We start from the raw sequence: 21488 nt of genomic DNA, 5'->3' as shown, positions 1-21488 counted from the left end.
AAGTTTTGGGGTTTAAAAGTCCAATGTCCAAATTGTAGTCCATTCGATCTTTTTTCCTATCATCAAGCATAAATACGTTTAGAAAGTTTCGTTTGTAATTGTGACATTCATTATGAACCTTCTATTATTATTATTATTATTAGCATTAGAAAATTACCCATGATTAACAATCACCTCCTTAGGCAATCAAGAACCTTATAGTTCTTGCCCAAAAAAAAGTTCAAATAATTCTTAAATAGGTTAAACTTGCATTTTTGAAATCAATTGGTAAAGTTGCTTTTCATCGTATAAAAGATCTACTTACGTTACAAACCAATTGAGGTTTTGGTATAATGATAAAAGACAATCATCAATAAGGAATGTCATAAATTGAAACTATCTTCAACTTACATTTCCAAATTAAACCCCTCCTATTCTTATGGTAACAATCTTATTATGAAAAAATATCACTAATAAATTACAAAATATTATGTAAGCCTACAGTAAAATGCTATTCTTTTTTAAATTCAGTAATGCTATAGGCACTATAGCATTGTTTTTAACGGCTTTTCAATTACTACTCCAATTAATACATGATGCGTGCATAAAGAGATGAAATGATTTACTTCCTATTTTACAATATTTTTACAAACTACTAATGTGACAAATTCTTACTAGTTCTAATATGGGTCCATCTCTAATACCACATTTTTACTTACAATAATTATTTGGAAAACACTAAAACCACATCAGCAGTTTGTAAAAATGTTGTAAAATTGTTTATATCTGTAGCATTACTCTTTAAAATTATATGAAATGAAATAATTGAGAAGTCATAGTAGGTTACTCTAAAGATGTGGTAGTACTTTAATTGGGTGAATGCCAAAAACATAGTGTGCGTTTAGATACCGCTTATTTTGCTGAAAACTGAAAACAATAAAAAATATATATTTCAATTACTGTTCATTAATGAAATCACTGTTCTCGTTTGCACTATTCATGTTCCATGAACAGTGCAAGAGGCGCTGGACTTAAAAAAAAAAAAAAAAAAAAAAGGTCCCCAGACGCAGACGCTCCAAACACAAACACAAACCAAATGAAGCTATAGTTTTTAACGTATTTTCAATTACTACTCTAATTAATACATGATGTGTGCGTAAAGAGATGAAATGATCTACTCCCTATCTCAAGAAACTTTTTTTCCATTTTTGCTTGAGATTAAGAACTCATTGCTATGGAAACAAATTCTAAAAAAGAAATATCATGATTATATGAAGGTTTTCTTCGTTCAAAATGTCAAAATAAGTGGGTTTCAGTTAATTCAATTGATAAAGTTTCTAATAGTTGAATAAGAGATCTGGGATTCAATCATCGCCTACACCAAAAATCAATTGGTATTTTTATTTGATGATAAAAAGTTATTATCAGGAGCGAATACAATAGTTTAAAACTCTTTAAAAAAAATGGTGATGACTAAATCACTATGAGAAGTAGATAAAAATAAAGTAGGTGCAGGTGGCTTCTCTTTGTGCTTTTCCCTCTCACTGACACGTGCTTCTTTTTCTCTCTTCTTTTTTTTTTTTTTTTTTGGGTTGCTTTACTTAACTAAAATTAGGGGAGAAGAAACTGAAAAGTGATGTCACCAACTAGATCAAGACCAGAAACTAATACATCAAGTTCATTAGCCTCACCATTAACCAAAGACTAACAAACTTAGAATGTCTTAAAAGTGAAAAGGACAATCATCCTCCCAGGTTTGAGTTTTAGTGACTCCATTATCTAAAGTTAATCCTAAGTCATACTAATTGCCTTTCTGCCCGTGGGTCATCAAAGCATCAAACCCAACAAACTCCTTCCTAATCCCAAACCCTATATTTCTAGTTACATAACCTTTTTGTATCAAATTATAAACAATGTTTTTCTAAATTTAAAAAAAAAAAGTGACCTTGACATGAATCATGCCAATTTAACCGTAGTTCGTCAAATTCCTCTTTCCACCTTGGCATGGATCAAGCCACAGAAAATAAATTCTTTAAGAATCTCTACGTTGGTGACCTTGGAAAGGCTTCTCTCAAGCCAAAAGTGCATCAATTGCCAAAATAAAATCAACGTCCAACAAAAAACAAAGTGCAAATAACCCTAAACTACCTCCAAATGCGCCACTAAATGCCAAATGCACCCAAAGTTTGTGCCATTAAGTCTTGTCTATTAATCTCTCCCCATCTTTATCTATCATACCCTCTTTAGGTCGATTTTCAAAAGCACTATCCAACTCCAATTGGATCAAGACATTCGTAAATTCGCATTGTCATATGCAGAAGTTGTTTGTTCAGTTGTTCCATCAAATGTCTCTACCTCAAATTCAGCGTTAGAAACCATTGTCCTAAGTACTAAACACTTTGTAAAGGACTCACCTAACATATGTTTTCCCAATAATCAGATTCACGAACCAATCAACAAAATATCCCAAGAGAATAAATCTAAATGCCGAAGTAGTGAACTTTGGATGCGAAGAATATATCTACCTAGGTAGCAAAAATCCAAACACCTAAATAGCGACTCTTGGCTCTGAAGAACAAATCCAAATTCCTAGTAATGAAACTTAGCTCTAATGGTAGTTTTGTTGCGGAAAAGGTCTTCGGATAGCACACCCATACAAGGTTGATTGAAAAAATATTGTGAGTTTTAAAAAGACCTTCAAGTAAATAATGCCAAGAATTTATGTAGTTTAGCAATAGCCTACATTTACAAGTAGTATGAGATGAATTCATTATCTAAAAAGGAGATTACAAAGTGTCAACATACTCAAAAGATGACTCACAAATAACAAAATTTTTTAGAGCTCTCTCAAACTAATTCAAAGTCTCTTCCCATGTGGGAGAACCTTTGCATAAAGCCCACAAATCCTTTACGGTATTATTATCTATTTACAAGACTTAAATTCATTCAATATTTTTATTTTTTGACAAATGAGGGTATCCAAATTTTTTTTTGAATATCTTACTATTACTTCGAGTGTATGCAGTCTCCTATTCCACACATACCACGTTATAACAATAAGAAATCCCATTAGAGTAGTCCTACAATATTGGCAAGAGGTTTCGAACCTAAAATCTCATGAAAATGATGAGATCTTAAAAACCATTAAGCTAACCTCTTGAAGTTTATAATATTCATTTCATTGATAGACAATGAATATATTTTCTTAGCGAGTAAAGAATACATTCCTAGAAAGACTAAACTTAACAAGAAATGGACTTCTTACCACCAAGTAAGATTAGAAAATTGAGATAATTCCTAATAAATCTCCGTCTTGACTCAAATTCCACATAGTCACAAATTGAGGTAAACTCTATAACAACACTAACTACCAACCTAAAAAGAGAGAGAGAAGTCAACGTTATAAACTCACTTTTCCCTTATGCAAGCTCTAGATTCATATTTCACAAAGAGAGGATGATGAGAAACCAGCTGGCCATTTGATTTGATCTTTTCCTCCATGATTAAATGTGGCCCTTAATTTGTCTTTGATTTACAATTGATCTTAAAGATTATCAATGCAAATATGGCTCAATAGTAATTCCTCAACTATTGAATAAGGATGTTGAGGCTACTTGAATGCTTGGGTGACTTGAGGCCCCTAAATTACAATCACATCGCGGACAATAACACATGCACGACGTGAAGGTGTAAGTGTAACGCGTAAAAAGGACCACTCCCGAAAGTGCTTTGCTTCTATGGCACTCAATTCATAAAAGCTGCTTCATTTCCTTTGTATTTATCAGGGGAAAAAAAAAATTAAAACCTCATACTGCCACTCTAGCGTAAGCATGATTTCATCATTTCTAAAACGTGCATTGTGGAAGGGTAAATGCAAGCTTAACTTTAATGTTACGGTGTCCATGTTTTTTTATGATAGTTCTTTATTGTTAAATAAAAACACTAATTAAATACCTGTTATATTTTATAATGGATTATATAAAATGGAGCCATTTATAGGATATTGAAGTTATCGAGACAACAAATACTGTAACATGAATTATAGTGTATCTTGAAACTTCACCATCTCGAATTTGCTAATAGCAAGATACAGCTATAATTTGTACCTGTTTCTTTGTTCTAGCCTAAAATGTTATCTTTTTTTAATCTTAAAGTTCACCTTTTAAAAAACTACAAATATTTTACTAGTTCACTTTTTAGACAAATGGTATGGTTAATGTGTTAGTATTTGTTATTGTTCATCAACTATTTTAGAATATATATATATATATATAATTTTTATGAAAAATTATTAAAAAATCAGTTATTTTTTTAATTTATTATAAAAAGCTTCTGATGATACTAAGAAGATCAGTAGGCTGGATGCTTCAGACTTAATAGGACCACTTGCTCTCTCTACAGCCTGAAGAAAAAAAGAGAAGCCAATAAAAGGCGACCGGGGCTGCCGGCCAAAAACCCTCCGATGGTAAAGTTAGTTTTTCTCACTATGTTTTTGGAGTTCCAACTTTTTTGGAGTGAAATTCACATACCTTTGCTTTGTCAGAATCAGTGTTTATATAGCGTTCCCATAGACGGTTATTGAATACTGGAACCTCCCCTAGATTCGAGGAGGCAAAAGGATTAAATGTAACTGCCATAACCGTTTAGGAGTTACATTTCCATTTCACAACGGATATATGACAGTTATGCGTAGAATAAGGGATTATCATATTATATTCGGAGATTTTCCTAAGTATGATATCCTCGTCTTGGAATTCCGTCGAGTGTGCTTGAATTCCAATTGCATCCTCGTCCACCAATCTTTATGTGGACGAGTCCTCCTGGGATAAACCGTGCGCATCCCATGGACGAGGGATGGAGCTTCGCCATCATCCTCAGGACGGCCTTGCCCGTTACCCTCGTTCTGAGGATAACTCCTGGACGGCTGACAAGGTGACGACCGTCCAGGAACGGTCAGCGTTTTCGTCCCACATCAGCTTCTATAAAAAGTATTTACTAAATAAATTCCCTTAGGCATCCGTTAACAAAACAAAAATTCTAATACCACATAAACCACCACAATTTTTGCCACAACTATGCACATGAAAAACTACAAGTGTAGAGAAAAAATTATTAGTCCATGTGTAAGTAATAAGCAACCAGCCATAATTTTTTTCCACAAATGTGCACATGGAAAACTGTGAGTGCAGAGAAAAAATGGTTAGTCCATAATTGAATCTAAAATCTCTTATTCAATCATTAGAGATTTTACCAATTGAGTTAATTGAAACCAACATTTTATGTGGTACTTGATATACTCATTTAACAAAATCCTTTAAAAAAAAAAAATCGATTAAAATAAGAAATGTTTTAAAAATACCTTAAGATAGTTTAAAAACTATTTTTAAAAATATTTTATATAAAAATGATAAGGCAATTAACATGACACATAAAAATAAAGTCTTAATTCATGACACACCTGACGGTTAATTAATTAATAATCATTAATGACTTTGTGCCGCAATTGACAATTCACTTTTTTTTCTTTTTTTTCTTTTTTTTGAGAAGGACTTTTAATTGAATGTTCATACTTCATACAAGCTGTCAGTCTATAAAAGTTGCAACTTCTTTTCTTTTTTTTTTAAAGTAAATTAAGAGTCCCTATAAGTTGATTTTACATATCTTAAATAAGAGGACAGCCCCAATAAGAAAAATAAATGAGGAGACATGATTCATAATCATGAACAAATAGCTTTCTCCGCCAACTTTTTTCCAAAACTACTTATGGCAAAGAATAATTTCTTCATATAGATTTTAGGACATTGAGACATGATTACCTGCCCAAATGGAAGCAAATAAGCCAGATTGACCTTCAATTTGTTCTTCCTTTAAGCACAACACCTAATTAATAGTACTGTTTTATTGCAAATGCAAGAATCTTAATCGGCTTAAGCACCCACTTCCCAAGTACCTTGATAGGATACCTTGTTACTGTTCTATTGCAAAATGCAATAAGCCTAAAGCCCCCACTTCCCTTAATAAAGAGAGGCAGCACTAAATGGCTATGATTTTGCAAGCTAAGCTTAAACTAAAAGCATAACTTTCTAGGATGCTCCATCCCCAGCTGTCTATATCTCTGTCCATGCCCTCCTATACAGTACACATCTTTTTCTTTGCTTTATTTTTAGTGGGCCTTTGCTCTTATGGTTATGGGTCCTAAGTCTCTCTATTTTTCACAGACACTGATACAGATTCATTATGCATTACTCGAATAGCAACTTCATATGGTCCAATTCAAGGAGTGGTGACCAGAATTTGGACGGTGATAGATTACTTATCAAGTTTTTTTTTTTTTTTTTTTTTGAGTTTTGTTGAATCGTTGATTGTTAAGTATTTTAGGTGTGCAGGTTCTAATTAACTCAACAAGCAAAGTTTATAGTTTGATAAGAAATTTAAGATTCAATTCCTGCCTATACTAAAAACCGATTAATACCTTGATCCGATAACAAAGAACACCATCATCAAGAACAAGTTGAAACTCTATTAATAAAAAAAGTATTCAGTGGAATTTATTTTTTTTTTTTTTTTTTTGGTTGGGAAGCATTATTGAACTATTAAATTATTAATCAATTAATAGTGTGTCAGCGTATCCAATCAATGGGAAACTAGATGATTACCACTTGTGTTCATTACATCTCCCATACGGAATGATTTTTCCATTAAATAAATCTCTTTTTCTCCTGCTTAAATAGTTTAGGGTTTTTTTCAAAATTATTTTGGACTTACTCTTCCAAAAGAAATAAAAAGAACAAAATTTAACTACAAAATTTGTTGTAGTATTAGACTACAACTTTATTCAATAAAATAAATATTACTACATATTTTAAAAATCTAACTATTAAATTGCACGTTCTTTACCCTCTTGATATACATATCAAATTTTATGTCAATCGGATATTATTTACTATATGATCTATAAGTTTATATTTTATGTATAATTTTAAACCACAAAAACTTACAATTTAAACAATTTATTGATAAAATAGCTATTGATTTTCAATTTTCTAGGAAATTTGCAAACATGGAGAATAGAAGAAGAATATGCCATCTAATGATAGATTTATCAAAATTCACCTTCATCTAAGGCTACAACTAATTTTGTAAATAAACTTTGTCCAAACAAAAAAATCTTGATCTTAAATCAAAAGTGAATAATTTTTAGATACCCAGGTCAATATCAGAATTAAACCCATAATCATGTCAAGCTGGAGTAAAGTTTACTGCTATGAACTCTAACATAGGCCTACATAAGTTCATATGTGCAGCCACTAACAAAAAATAAAGCAACCAATTTTTTTTTTTTGTTGGAAAATAACCAATAAATTATTGCTTCATTAATCAATAAAAAATCATTTACAGCCCACATCAGGTTAAACCTGCTATTGTGTAAATGACTAATAAATGGTTCTGGATTGAAAAATGAAAGTCATGTTCTAACATGGCCGTTTATCTTATGCTTTCTCTTCGTACACTTGGTATAATAATCGACAACCCACCAAAGGAGAAATTATTGGGTTGGTTTTGATTGTCGTAGAAGTAATCATCCACAAATTCAATTTGACTAATGAGGCACCTTGATAGCCAGCAATTTGGTTGCAGAGGAAATGACAAACAGTAAAATTAGATATGTTAATTTCACATTGTTTGGTCAAATGCTGAACCAAATCTGACCCTACCACTTCAAGCAAATTCAATTATATACTTGACTCTAAAAACTTATTTTTCTAGCTTCAATTTTCCAACAAACAACAACTTCACTATTACCATAAATTTTTTTCAAGACTTATTAAGATGGTTAGTTATAAATACTTGCAATCAATTTTACATGAATCCATCACCAATTTTACTTAACACATGATATGTTGAGAAAAGAATTTGTACCTCTATTAGTCAAACAAAAAAAAAATTATTGGTAGAAGCGATTAAACAGGTTTAGCTTATGTCTAGTGCTCCAATGCATTGAACACGACACTAATATAATACGTGTCCAATAATAATCACATTTTAAGTCTTGTATCTGAATTGAAACATTGGACAAAAAGTATTGCAGGATTGGAAAAGTTGGCTATGACAGCATTTGGGTTGGAGTTGACATCGGCTACCAATCAACATGTCAATCTGTTATTAATTTGATAAAGATGACATTTACATAGACCAAACCTTAATTAACAAATCATGATTGTTAGGAGTTCGAAAGCATCATCACTTGAGAAACACTCCATATTATAATTGGTTTGTTACTTAAAACTTAAAAGTAACATAATGTTATGCTTGTGAACTCCAAAGTATGGTACCCCACATTGAGGGTGACTCTAGGACATTATATTTTTGCATGGTCCCGTAACCCCATTGCTTTAATGACTACTCCACTTTCAAACCCAGAGAAATAGTAGTGCGATGGTAGGGACTTAAACAATGCACTGAATGCAGAGTTTCCCTAGCAATTCTTATCCTGGCCCTCTATGTTTAATGTATGAAAAAAAAAATGCAAATGAACTAGAAGAAAAACACTGGGTATGATGTGGATTGATGAAGCTTTCAACTCCCAAAAAGTGTTCATTTCAGTGATAAAAGGATTGGGAAATGATATTTGAGAAAGAATCAAAGGTGTGTCAATGATTTTAGCTTGAGGAGTAAGAGATTTCCTTACGTTATGGGTCTTGTCTGAAGTTGGTGCTGTTGTTGATTATGATCATAATTTCTTTGTATTTCTGCCTTTTAGTCTTACACGAGTAGAACCTTGAGTTTGACCGTGCTTGTTTGTTGTTAACTTATTTGTGTAAAGTCATTTTTATCCAACTTTTAAGCAAATAAGCTAGTCAGAGATATTCATGCCCATGAATGACCGGACACCATCACTGTTTATTCTCTCCATGTTTTTGGCTTGTTTTCTGATAGTGGCCTCCTCAACAAAACATTCAGAATAATATGCAATCAAGTCAGTAATCAAATATTGTCATAAAGAATAAGTAAATTAGATGATAGCAACAAGTCACATGTATAGAAGACTAGAAGAGTCACTATAATATACGAGTTGGTGCATTTTGAGGGCTAGTTTCTCTTCTGTTTTGCAGTGCTTTTCTTGAACTGGGGAAGAGGAGGTATAGTGTAACTAGCTTGGAATTTCAACATTCGAGTACAAGTGGTAGGTATGGAGTAGAAATGGGGTTGCAATCAACTTGAGGGAAAGGGTTGAGAGTCCTATATATAATTGATCATTATAGTGTGGAAGAGGTTGCATTACCATTAGGAGCAATGTTATTAAACTCGGTCCAGCCCGGGCCAGCTGGTCGAACCAGTGACCCGACAAATTAATTGGGTTGGGCGATCAATTGGATCAGAAAAGTTTGTGACTCGGTCAAAACCGGTACAACCCAGTTGGGTTTTATTAATCCAACCAGGATTGTGAATTGTGTAAAATTACATTAATAAATCCATTTTATTGACTCTTTTATTATTTAAATGTGTGATAATATGGTAATTTAAATAAGAGAAAACCTGAAAAATCCCTAAAAAACATTGTTTCACTTTTCAGTTTTCACAATTCTCAAAACCTACTACTATGAGCTGCTACTGTGCATAAATTTTTTTATGCTTTGAAGTCTATCCAGATGTACTTGGCCAACAATTAGCATGTAAGTATGACCATATAACTCTATGCCACCAACTATCTTCTTTTGTTTAGGTTTTTTTTATTTTTTTTTTATTTCTTGATTGCTTTTTAGTTTAAGCATTTTTTTTTCTTTTTTTTTGGTCGTGTACAGTGTGAATGTATGAGAGACTGAGAGAAATACGCATTAGAGTTTGAGATTTTCCTTTTTATTTATTTAACATACATAATTTTTAGACATGTAACAAGATTTTCTTTAGCAAAGACTTTGTTTATTTTCCTTATGAATTTTATAGAATTTCTAATGCTATTGCTTATGAAACATTGATTTTGAATTACAATGCATGGCGAGTTTAATTTAGGCATATGCCTCTTTTTCTTTTTTAAATTTACATATTCAAGTTATGATTTCTCAAATTTATTTTTACATATACTTAATTTAAAATAAAAAAATTATTTGACCTTGTAGTTTGACCAATGACCCACTAGTTGAAACTATGATTGGTAGTGCTAAGCAAAGCACATATTTATTGATAAAAACTATAGCATTAATGTCAAGATTATGGCTTATAGCTAACTGTTAGTTGTTAGGACACCACCACAACATAGATCCCACCATTGTTTGTCAAGATCTAACACCATTTATAATTTATAATTAAGAGAAAACTTATTATCACAACTTCAAAGAACCACAATTATTACTTGGCAGAGTGTGAGTGGTGGAGAAAACAAACACTCACAATTTGTCACGTCAGAATTATGGCAAAAAGTTATGAAATAGTATGTGGTTCTGAAACTACTCTATAATTAGTGATTAAAATCAGAAGTAATTGGTGCAATTTGTATGGAAATGATTTTCACAACAACAACAAAGTACTTGGTTGGTTCAATCGAAATGTAGTACTCTATAATTAGTGGTACCTTGTTTGGTTCAATCAAAATGTAGTAGTACTCTATAATTAGTGGTTAAAATTGCAAGTAATTGGTGCAGTTTGTATGGAAATGATTTTCACAACAACAACAAAGTACTTGGTCGGTTCAATCAAATGTAGTGTTCTATAATTAGTGGTACTTTGTTTGGTTCAATTGAAATGTAGTACTTTATAATTAGTGGTTAAAATCGCAAGTAATTGGTACAGTTTGTATGGAAATGATTTTCACAACAACAACAACAAAGTACTTTGTTGGTTCAATTGAAATGTAGTACCCTAAATCTAATGGCCAACCCGGACCACACTAAAATTAAGAAGGGCCTATTGCCACTCTATATGCTTCGGGTTTCAAAGAATTTCACTTTGTTTCTATAATTCTATCAACATTTAGTTGAAAACGAGGATCGATTGAGGCATGTTCAAACTGGTATTATGCTGAACAACAACAAAGTACTTGGTTGGTTCAATCGAAATGTAGTACTCTAATGGCCAACCCGGACCACACTAAAATTAAGAAGGGCCTATTGCCACTCTGTATGCTTCGGGGGTTTAAAAAAAAAGAAAAACTGGTATTATTCTAGTTGTTGGTAAAAGCAGAAACACAAACAACCAACCAGCTACGGCTCATGGTCAGAACTCAGAAGTAAAGGCAAGAGGTGAAGAGCTGGACAGAGCATGTTTTAGAAGCAGTGAAGTTCTGGCAAGGGGAGGCGAGGAGCGCCCCCCACCTGGTGTTCATGGTAAAACTAAAACCATCAGCAATCCCTAGCCTACACAATATAAAAAGATAGTCACCACTCTTGGAGTTGAAACTGCATACAAGATTGTGAACCAAAAACTCCTAAGGGGCAAGAGGCCCCCAAGACAATATTCAAGGAGTTGAAATTGCCTACAAAATAGTGGTCCAACAACTCCCAATTAGTGCTAATAATCAACAAGCACGCAAAACTGGACCAATTCTGCCATTCATATCTTCAACATGGTGCCAATTTATATAATTAGGATAAGATTTCCACATTAATAAACATAAAATAGTACACTGCAAACTCAAATATTTAAGTTGGCTGCATAAGCATTATACAATATACAAGCTGGTTTGAACAACACGTGCATTTTTTTTTTTTTTTCCTGGGCCTATACCAAACGTGAATATTAATAGCAAGATCCTGCATCCTTCTTTTGATCATGTCTGCTACTATGGAACAAATCTGGAGTACGCTAAGTAAAACCTCCAATCTTGGGAGAACTAGGACTAGGAGCAGGAGGAGAGGGCCTTGGAATATATGGAATGATAGGAGTTTCATGCTGGATAGGTCCGGGTCTTATTGATGTCTTTGAACTTGGAACTGGATCAATGGGGTGGTAATCATCCAGATTTACGTTGCCTACTTGACTCTTCTTGTCAGTGCCAAAATTATAGCCACTTTCCTGCAATTTAAGAAAGAACAGATCCCAATGTTCCAATTAAAAAAAAAGTCTCATCTGTGCATAAAATATTAATCAATTAAGATAAAACTGTTCTGAGTGGTGGCCTTTTAGATAGCTAAGGTTGAGACAGCCTGCTGGTTAGTCAAAATGGACATATGAATACTACCTTCAGCCTCCGGCTTGTTGCAGCCACCCTCGTACCATCATCATCTGGAATAAAATTAAAGCAAAGGATAATATCATTATCTAAAAGAGTTTCGGTACATATAATTTGAAAGTGCTAATATGGCCTGATTTAAAGATTTCTTCATTCCCTAATCTATGTGGTTAACTCTAGAGAGGGATATGTTATTCGATGTTATAATTAGATGTATTACACACGTCATAATCATTAAATATAGGAAATTGGATTTTCTTTTTTTTCCCGAGAAAGAAAGGCACAATTCAGAGAGCCAATCCAGTTAAGTCATCTGCAAATCCACCTTAGACATGACATATGTTATAGCATCACTGGCATATTTATATCATACCACCAAAATGTACATATGATCCAAGAGGAATCTCAAGGTAAAGAATAGAACAAACGCAGACTCCAAGACTGTAATCTGTAACAGCAAATGAACAGAAAAGGCACAACAGTTGTGTCCCTGCTAAGTTCTAACACAGCTTACCAACTGTTGTCCAATGAAGGGTCAAGCCAACAGAAAATCATGGTCATGGGATCAAATTATGCTAGTACTTGATGACAAAAAAAAGATAAATAAAAAAGAGAGATCATGCTTTACCATTAAATGATTTTCCCTTCATTATATCTACCAGTGCAAAAAGCATGTGTTTATGAGCAAAAATCAACTGTAACACATGGAACAGAATCATGATTGTTGGTAAGAATGGCAGGTGTGACACGTGAATAAAGAACTGCAAATCACAGAGGAAGTAATATAGATTCATAACCATGTACCATAAAATGGCAATGGAAAATCACCTTCACTTAGCCTTGATTTGCATCATAACAAGCAACTGCATTGTTAATTGCATCAAACAACAATCATAATTTTCAGGAGTGCTCCATTTGACTCATTAATTGGTCAATATTGAATAAATAAAATTCTTCTACAAATTTTAAAAGATAAAGAATTTATAGCTTCTAAAATGGACATGCAACCATATATGGAGTATGATGCACCAAGTTGTCAGCTTGTGTAGCTAACATGGTGCATCAGGTACACCAAGCCTTTTCTTTTTCAACTAGAACAACCAAAGTAGTAAATGTTCTCTATGTTTATAACATGCATGTCAAATTTCATATCAATTCAACGTTACTTACTATCAGATCCAAAAATACAACTTTTGGGTATAATTTTAAAGTTCAACTTGAAATTTAAAATTTTTATGGATCAAATACTTATTGATCTCTGGTGGTGACCTTCAAATTTTGCAAGTGTGTAACGTATAGGGAAACATCGTAATCCAGCAATGAATATTTCCAAAAACACATCAAATAGAAAGTTACTAAGTAGTGTACTATGTACAAAAGTTACTATAATTTTAACTTGAACACAACCCCTATTAATATTTATATTTATATAGACCCTTGGCATGATAAGAGCTAGTTATGCACTTGAGCCAAACGCCTTTAGCTAATTTAGCTCAACTGACCCCTCTTGGTGTTTCAAACGGAGACCTCCAAGTTCAAATCCCCCCCTCCCCCACTATAACTATCGACTTATCAAAAAATTATGCTCTTGAAGCTATTTAGCAACTGAGAATTGCAACAGCAATGCCTCTATTTTTCCCTCATGATTACAACCTCAAGCGAAAAAATTGACTATGAGAAAACAATTGCATTACACACAAAAAAGAAGTACAACAATTAGCAAGCAATTTTGTACACCCATCAACACAATCATAAATATGACATAAAGATTTCTCACTCAACCGCATCAGCATTTCCATATTCCTAAACAAGTAATAACATATTGTGACTAAAAAACCGAACACCAAAATAAACAAACACTTCTCAAACAAGAAACCAAAGTAACAAAAGGGAAAGTATTTACCGGGAACAAGGGAGACAATTCTTCTGCCAGAGACGTTAAGGAACAAGAAAGTTGTCCCAAAAACGAAGAGCAAGAGCAAGACCCATAAGCCAGAAACCTTCATAATGCCACAAATAACGAAACCAGAAACTCCCAAATGAGAATGGGCTCCAAAAAGAGTGTACACCACCTTATATAATAGTAAAGTAACCAACTCAACCCATGCGCACAAGGAAAAAAAAAAGGGAATCAACCGTCTCTCGTCACAGCTAGAAAAGATTCAGAGAACAGTAGAACACCAAAGTCTACCAGAAAATCCGTGAAGATAAAAGGTGGAAGAGAAAGAAAGGTGACCGCGTACACACAACTAAACAAAACCCATACCTTTGAAAATGAAGTTAGTGTTTAGCTTATTTATTTATTGTTGTTGTTGTTGTGTTTAAGAGAGGTGGTAAATGAGAGAAATAAAGGAGACCCATGTGGGTTTCAGTAAATGACTGTGTTTTCATAGCAGTGAAGTAGATAGGTAGATAATGGTAAAACACTGAGTGAGTTATTGCACTTCGCTTTGTGTTGCAGAAAGAAACAGTGGGGAATGTGAACTAGCCGCTTCAATTGCTAACACGTTGTTGTGGAATGCGAGCCAGTGGGCACGTCTCTGAGTCTTAGGTGACGACAGTAAAAGCACTTGCGTTTGCGCCCACTCCCCCAAGCAATTAAACTGCACCATCTATACTACTGTGGATTTCGTTAATGGATATAGATATGGTGAACTATTTTAGAAACGGTCGGATAACGGATAATTTTTTTTTTTTTTTTGAGGAAGGATAATAATTTTGTTAAATGGATATTAAGAAAATTTTTAAAGTATTTTTATAAAAAATAATTATAAATATTTGTCAAAAATAATAATTTTTTTATATAAAATAATTTTTTAAAATGACAAAATTTAGTCATAAAATTGATTATAGCATAAGGCTATGTAACCTTAGTTAATAAAATAAATATTATTATATATTTTTAAAATCTAATCCTTAAATTACACGTTTTTTACGCTTTTAATACACATAACAAATTTTGTGTCCATTAGATATTATTTACTATATAATCTATAAACTTATATTTTATGCATAAATTTAAATTACAAAAACTTAAAATTTAAAGAATTTATTGATGACAAAGTTATTAATTTTTAATTTTTTAGAAATTTTGTAAGATTTAAGATGAAGATGTAATCTAATAGTGAATTTATCAAAATTCACTTCCAATAAAAAGATATTGAATAAATTTGTAAACTTAAGTTACAACCAATTTTGTAACTAAACGTTATCCATCTTAAAAATAATTGCAAAATCAATACTTATTTGTTAACTTTTCCTGGAAAAAAAAATCCCAAAAATAACTGATTTTTTTATCATTTTTCTATTTATCGTGAAAATAGTAACAAAATTTTTTGAATGAGGGATGAACCGGATCCTACATTTATTAATAAAGTATTATGTTTTGCAATTTGAAGACGGAAATGAGGGGGTGTAGCTCATATGGTAGAGCGCTCGCTTCGCATGCGAGAGGCACGGGGTTCGATTCCCCGCACCTCCATTTTTGCTATGATAATTTTTAACTCAATCCCAAGACAAAGCTCATTATGACCAGGGCCTAACTCATTTCAATGAGGCCCAAACAAAAAAACATAAGAAGAAGCAACATTGATTTCCCAGTTATGCGGGCCTCTCTTTTGCGTGTGGGCAACCGATGCAATAACTTTTCACCGTTGTTGACCTTGCTCTCAAGAGTTGAAACATATCTTGGTCAAAACTTGGTATTATATCCATTCCACATAGATATGTAGACGTGGGCACCGCCTCATTACTCTGGCTTTGAATGTTTATGTTTATCTTTTATCACACTGAGAAGTGAGAAGAGAGAAGATCCATTGGAATTGGAGTATGGGCTCTCGTCCACAAGTATGGAAGCGAGAATGGCATTTAGGACATACCCACGTTCACACTGTACAGAACAGTTTCTTTTTCTTTTCTTTTCTTTTTCTTCTTTTTTTTGTACTGAAGTACAGAACAGCTTAAATGAGGGAGTGCAGAGAACCACACGGTCATAATTATGTGTGTTGAACATTCAGAGAAATGTACACAGTAAGAGTACATAATCTGGCGACCTAAGCCTACTTAAAATAGTGAAATTGGTGTTACCTGACAATAAATATTTGTAAAGATAATAGAATGAAACAAGTTGGGTTTTGCTTGAGGATACCTATAAAGAAGGAACAAGCGAAAGTCAAAGATTAAGTATATTAATAGTGAAATTACAAGCTTGCTCGGAGACAATACTATGGTGCAAATGTATACATTGTTCTCTCTCTTTTCTCTCAGTCACTGTTCTAACTCTAATCTTTTTTCCTTGATTTTTTCAAATCTCCCTTTTCTCTAGAAATTCATTTTGTTTATATACTCCTAGCATCTTAACCCTCTACCTGCAATCCTCTAAACTCTCATTAGGACACTTGTCCCATTAGACTTCTGGTGAAGGTGATAGAAGGAGCTGCTTAGCTATGGATCTGCTGTTGAGATCACTTCCTCATCAATGCAGCTAATAAAACTATTACCAGTCATTTAATGCAAAGGTGATAGGTGAAACTTTACAAGGGACTTCTCAAAAATATCTTATTTCTCCCTTGAAACGCCTCTCTCACCTCTTATGCCTTCAAAAGACGTTCTGTCTTTTCCCATCTTCTCTTAAGGCAACCTCATTTCTCGGGTTATAAATGCTCCTACATGAGGAACGACTAAAGGCTACAGTTGTGCTATCCTTCCTCGGTCCTCGGGCACCCACATACACAATTGTGTAAGTTTTTTTTTTAAGTGTAGGTTGAAGGTATAAAATTGTTTTTTTTTTTTTTTTATAAAAAAAAACTGTATACGTTCAACCCAAAATTTTTTTTTTTTTTTTAAAAAATGTGTAAATTAAATATACATAATTGTGTATGTTAAATGTATCAATTTGATACATTCTTTGAAAAATTATGTATGTTGAATGTACAAAATTTTTTACATTTTAATATGTGTGTGTGTGTGTAAGTTGAGTGTACAAATTTTTGTGCATTCTTTAAAAATTGTGTTTTTTGAATGTACACCATTTGATAAATTCTTTAGAAAATTATGTATATTAAATATACAAAATTGTGTACATTCTTTAAAATTATCTACGTTGAATATATTCTTGAAAAATTGTCTATGTTGAATGTACAAAATTGTGTACGTTGAATCTGTAAAATTGTACACATTATTTGCAAATTTTTACGTTGAATGTACATAATTAAATACGTTATTCAAAAAAATTGTACGTTCAACGTACAAAATTTTATACATTTTTTGAAAATCTTGTGTATTTTAAATGTACAAAATTATATACATCCTTTAAAAATAATATACAAAATTTGATCCATTCTTTAAAGGGGAAATACAATAAACTCACATGTGACTTAGCTCAAATTCACATCGTTTACCAATGGTTTGAAAAGTGTCACTTGCCACCTGAGGATCACTATGTTTGTCTTCCATAACCTACCTCTGTTAAAAACCGGGTAAATATGTATTTTTGCTCTCATTTTTATGTTTTTCTCCTCCCAAAATATAAAAAACATAAAAAAGTCAAGATAAAATAAGATCAAAAGGTGAGGGTTTTGTAAAAATTGTGAAGTTTTGGTTCAAGAAAACTCTTCCTCTTTCTAAGAATGTTCTTGAGCCATATCAATCCACACCAAATTGTCATATTCATACAACCTAGAGAAAGAAGGAAAAGAGACCTGAAAAGTGAAAACCACTGATCCAAACCCAAAGAACAACATATATTCAACCACTACAAAAAATGCTCTTGACAGTGTTAGGATCTAAATAGATCTAAATCAAGGAAGACTTTAGGTGTGGTGTTTCGGCAGCTGAAGGTTCAATTTCTTGGTATGAGTTTTGGGTTTGATTCAAGCTTTATGACTACTGTGATGCAAACTGCCCCCTCTTTTATTTTGATGTTCTCTCTCTCTCTCTCTCTCTCTCTCCCTCCACTGATCATTGTTTGTACCCACCAGCCAGCACCTCACATCATTCACTCCCTTAAACATTTTGTACCATCTAAGATCAACTGGGATTGGGAAAACTCGCAACTCCAAGTTTGGTTTGCCCATGTCCAGGTTATCAGCCCAAGCATTGTCCGTACTAAGGCTTGTTTTAACCAATTCAGTACACATTAAATCTTATTTATGTAATTGAGAGGATTAAATTGGGGTAAGTTGTTTTAATCAGGTTGATATTTTCCGTTGTTTTTGAATCAAAATTGTTGGAGTGGGAATCTTGGGGTCCAAATATGATTACTGGATGTAGGGAATTTGAAAGCTAGCATGCGGGGTGGATCACGTGACGCTTGGCTTTTAAATTTGAAACTTTTATGGGTATTAAACACACAAAAATAAAATTTTATGGTTATAAAACACACATTTAGGATCTGATCGCTAAGATTTATTGCGAGTTTTTGTTGTTCAATTTTGTTGCATTCTTGTACCTGTTGCTAGGAGTTTTAAACATGGGAGTTTCAATTTTTTTTTTTTATGAACCCCTCACTTTTTGAACTTATTTTCTCATCTTTTACCTTTTTTTTTTTTATTAAGGAGAGACATAGAATGAAAGCAAAAATACATATTTAAAGAATAGTTGAGCAAATGGCCTAATGGTTAGGCCTCCCCTAAAAGTGAGCCCAAGTCTCAAAATTCTAGTGGTTATGAAATCTGATGGAACCAAACTGGTACAGAACATCTATTTGCATCAGTCTAAGGTGGTACATTTTGCCGGACAATCGAATTGGCCTCATCGCAGATGTGAGAGTTGTCTTTGCTATGGCTCATTCATATGTATATAAAGGCTATAATGCAGAGTAGAAAAATAAGAGGTCCAACAAAGTCACCATTACATAGCCTTCGTCATGAACAAAAATTAAAAGGAAAATCACAATAGTTCAAGCATGAAAACAAAATTAAAAATAGGGGAACCCAGCAGGCCAAGCAGCCACCATATTCTTTGGACGAAAACATTGTCAATGTAGATTAGATCCTCCCATATTTTAACGGTACTGAAAGATGAAAATAGGAAATAGATAAGTAAACACACAAACCAAACAAATGGTATTGCTATGGAAATAACGTTTTATGAAATTAGGGTAGAATGAGAGAAGTGGAAGCAATTATATCCAAAGTATTCTCCCCTTTATTTATAAAAAAAAAATGGTTCTGTTTCTTCCTGCCATTTCCAAAGGTTAGCACATGAGAAATTACGGATAGAACAAAGTTTAACTACAAAATTAGTTATAGCCTTAGCTTAAAACATTACTCAATAAAATAAACCCTAGACCCTAAAATCTAACCATTAAATTGCATATCCTTTACGCTCTTAATACACATGTCAATTGATATTTTTTTGTCAATTGGATATTATTTACTATATGATCTATAAGCAGCTTATATTTTATGCATAATTTTAAACTACAAAAATTTGCAACTTAAAGAATTTATTGATGACATGACTATGAATATTTAATTTTTTAGAAATTTTGCAATCATGAAAGATATAAGAAGAATATGTAATCCAATGGTGGATCTATCAAAATTCGCCTCTAATAAAAAGATATTGAATAAGGTTACAACCAATTTTGTAGCTAATCTTTGCCCTTAAAGATAAAACTGAAGAAATGATGGTTACCTTGATAAAACCAATTTCCTTGGCATTGCTACGGAAGCACTGCCTGCAGCACATCAGTCCATACTTCCGGATCAACCCATGAGGGTTACCACAGACTCGGCTACACAATTACAAAGTTCCCACAAATCAATATCATTAGCACCAGCACATCAAGATAAAACAATATATTTTCTTAACATAACTAATAAAATTTTAAAGAGATAAGCAACGATTTAGAAATATTTCAGCAGAATTATAACCAAATAGTTGGGGTAATACGATTACAAGGAGACAAAATATTATATATACCCGGAGAAAATAAAACGACAAATAGATGACAGAAACGATGCTGCACTAACAAAGCGATCACTCACAACCAACAACAACAAATCCTTAGCCCAAAGCTTTGGGGTGGACAATGGATCCTAATCAACAGACACGTTTTCATATTATCATATAGCACTGGCATCTCAGATCAATAAAATTCCCAAATATGGGAGAACAACAATTAAAGTACTTCTAGCACCACACAGACAAGTGAATGATGACAAACATAACAATGAAATCCATATCACAGGTTACAACAACAACAACAACCAATCTTTAGTCCTAAAATTTTGCGGTTAGCTAGGGATCCTCTAGAGACTAATCAAGATCAACTACATGTATTCTTTTCCACCATTCTATTCTATTGAAAGTTATACCCTCTAATATCTCTTAATTGACATCTCCCTTTTTACCAGTCTACTAATGTCATTATAGGTCTTCTACCATTTTTTTTCCATTCTCTCGACTTGAATCAACTCACGCTTCTTCTCTGATGCGTTAATCGCTCTCCTCAGCACATGAACAAACTATCTTAAACCACTCTCCCCCATCTTTTAATCAATAGGGGTCGCCCCTATGGATTTCCCCATTTTGAATCCGTATTTACCTTTATCTTTACATTCTCATTTCAGTTAAAATCATTTCATAAACTTGTTACTTCTTCTTAACAGACCAAAAAACAAAACCAAATAGTATAGTAGATCTTAAATCAATCTTATATATTTTTCTTTCCTTTCAACTTAATATCCTGATCGCGTTTCTACACTTCAAGTCTTCACCCACTGTACTAGTATCCTACTATTCATTTATCTTCAATCTCTCTATCCTATAGATATTAAAAGCACTCGCTCGTTGGTATTGTTAGACCATAAAGTCTCACAACCCCTTCATCTACATTCCATATCCTCTATTTTTGTCCTAGTTATTCGAAAGCATAGACTCTCTCCAAATTCCAAACCCCATGTCTAGTTTCATCCACCAACCATAAGTTCTAATAATAGATACACACATCTTGCAACAATCATCATAAGCCCATACAAACAACTTTTGACAGCAAAAAGACTATGAGTCTGAACTATAACACCCAGTTTTTTTTTTTTATTATTAATCTGATTAATAAGCTCATGCGTACTAGGAGAACAAATTACATAGATAATAAATCTATTATTTCGATTCAAATCCAAATCGGACCGATCAATAATTTAAAGCTCCACAGAGAGAGAGACGAAATACATACCAAGTACGAGAACCAGGACCGTAGCTTTTAGGATGCGAGTTCCAAACGTTCGAATGCCCCATTTTTTTGTTTTTGTTTTTTTTCTCCGAGAAGCTCTAAACTCTTAGTGCGCCGCTTTGGGACTTTTTTAGCTCGCTTTGCAAAGAAAATGAATTAGGAACC

At 33.0% G+C, this 21488-nt stretch overlaps 2 protein-coding genes and 1 non-coding gene across 3 annotated transcripts; 1 reads left to right on the top strand and 2 right to left on the bottom strand.

The window, feature by feature from the left end:
* Positions 1–11549: 11549 nt before the first annotated feature.
* LOC142612800 (uncharacterized) lies at positions 11550–14462 on the bottom strand. Its single transcript, XM_075784958.1, has 3 exons — positions 14049–14462; positions 12155–12198; positions 11550–11988 (listed from the first exon to the last, which is right to left on the bottom strand). Exons 1-3 carry the CDS (start codon positions 14149–14151, stop codon positions 11779–11781), a joined length of 357 nt encoding a protein of 118 aa, XP_075641073.1. The 5' UTR covers positions 14152–14462; the 3' UTR covers positions 11550–11778.
* A 1091-nt stretch (positions 14463–15553) lies between these two features.
* Positions 15554–15626, top strand: TRNAA-CGC (transfer RNA alanine (anticodon CGC)). The gene has a single exon. It is a non-coding gene; the product is annotated as a tRNA-Ala (tRNA).
* A 3312-nt stretch (positions 15627–18938) lies between these two features.
* LOC142613034 (small ribosomal subunit protein uS14z/uS14y/uS14x) lies at positions 18939–21488 on the bottom strand. The gene is made up of 3 exons (XM_075785211.1): positions 21327–21488; positions 19784–19883; positions 18939–19157 (listed from the first exon to the last, which is right to left on the bottom strand). Exons 1-3 carry the CDS (start codon positions 21386–21388, stop codon positions 19149–19151), a joined length of 171 nt encoding a protein of 56 aa, XP_075641326.1. The 5' UTR covers positions 21389–21488; the 3' UTR covers positions 18939–19148.

Source organism: Castanea sativa, chromosome 10, assembly GCF_040712315.1.
Source record: "Castanea sativa cultivar Marrone di Chiusa Pesio chromosome 10, ASM4071231v1".
Classification (NCBI taxonomy): Eukaryota; Viridiplantae; Streptophyta; class Magnoliopsida; order Fagales; family Fagaceae; genus Castanea; species Castanea sativa.
This window is presented reverse-complemented; position numbering and strand designations above follow the sequence as displayed.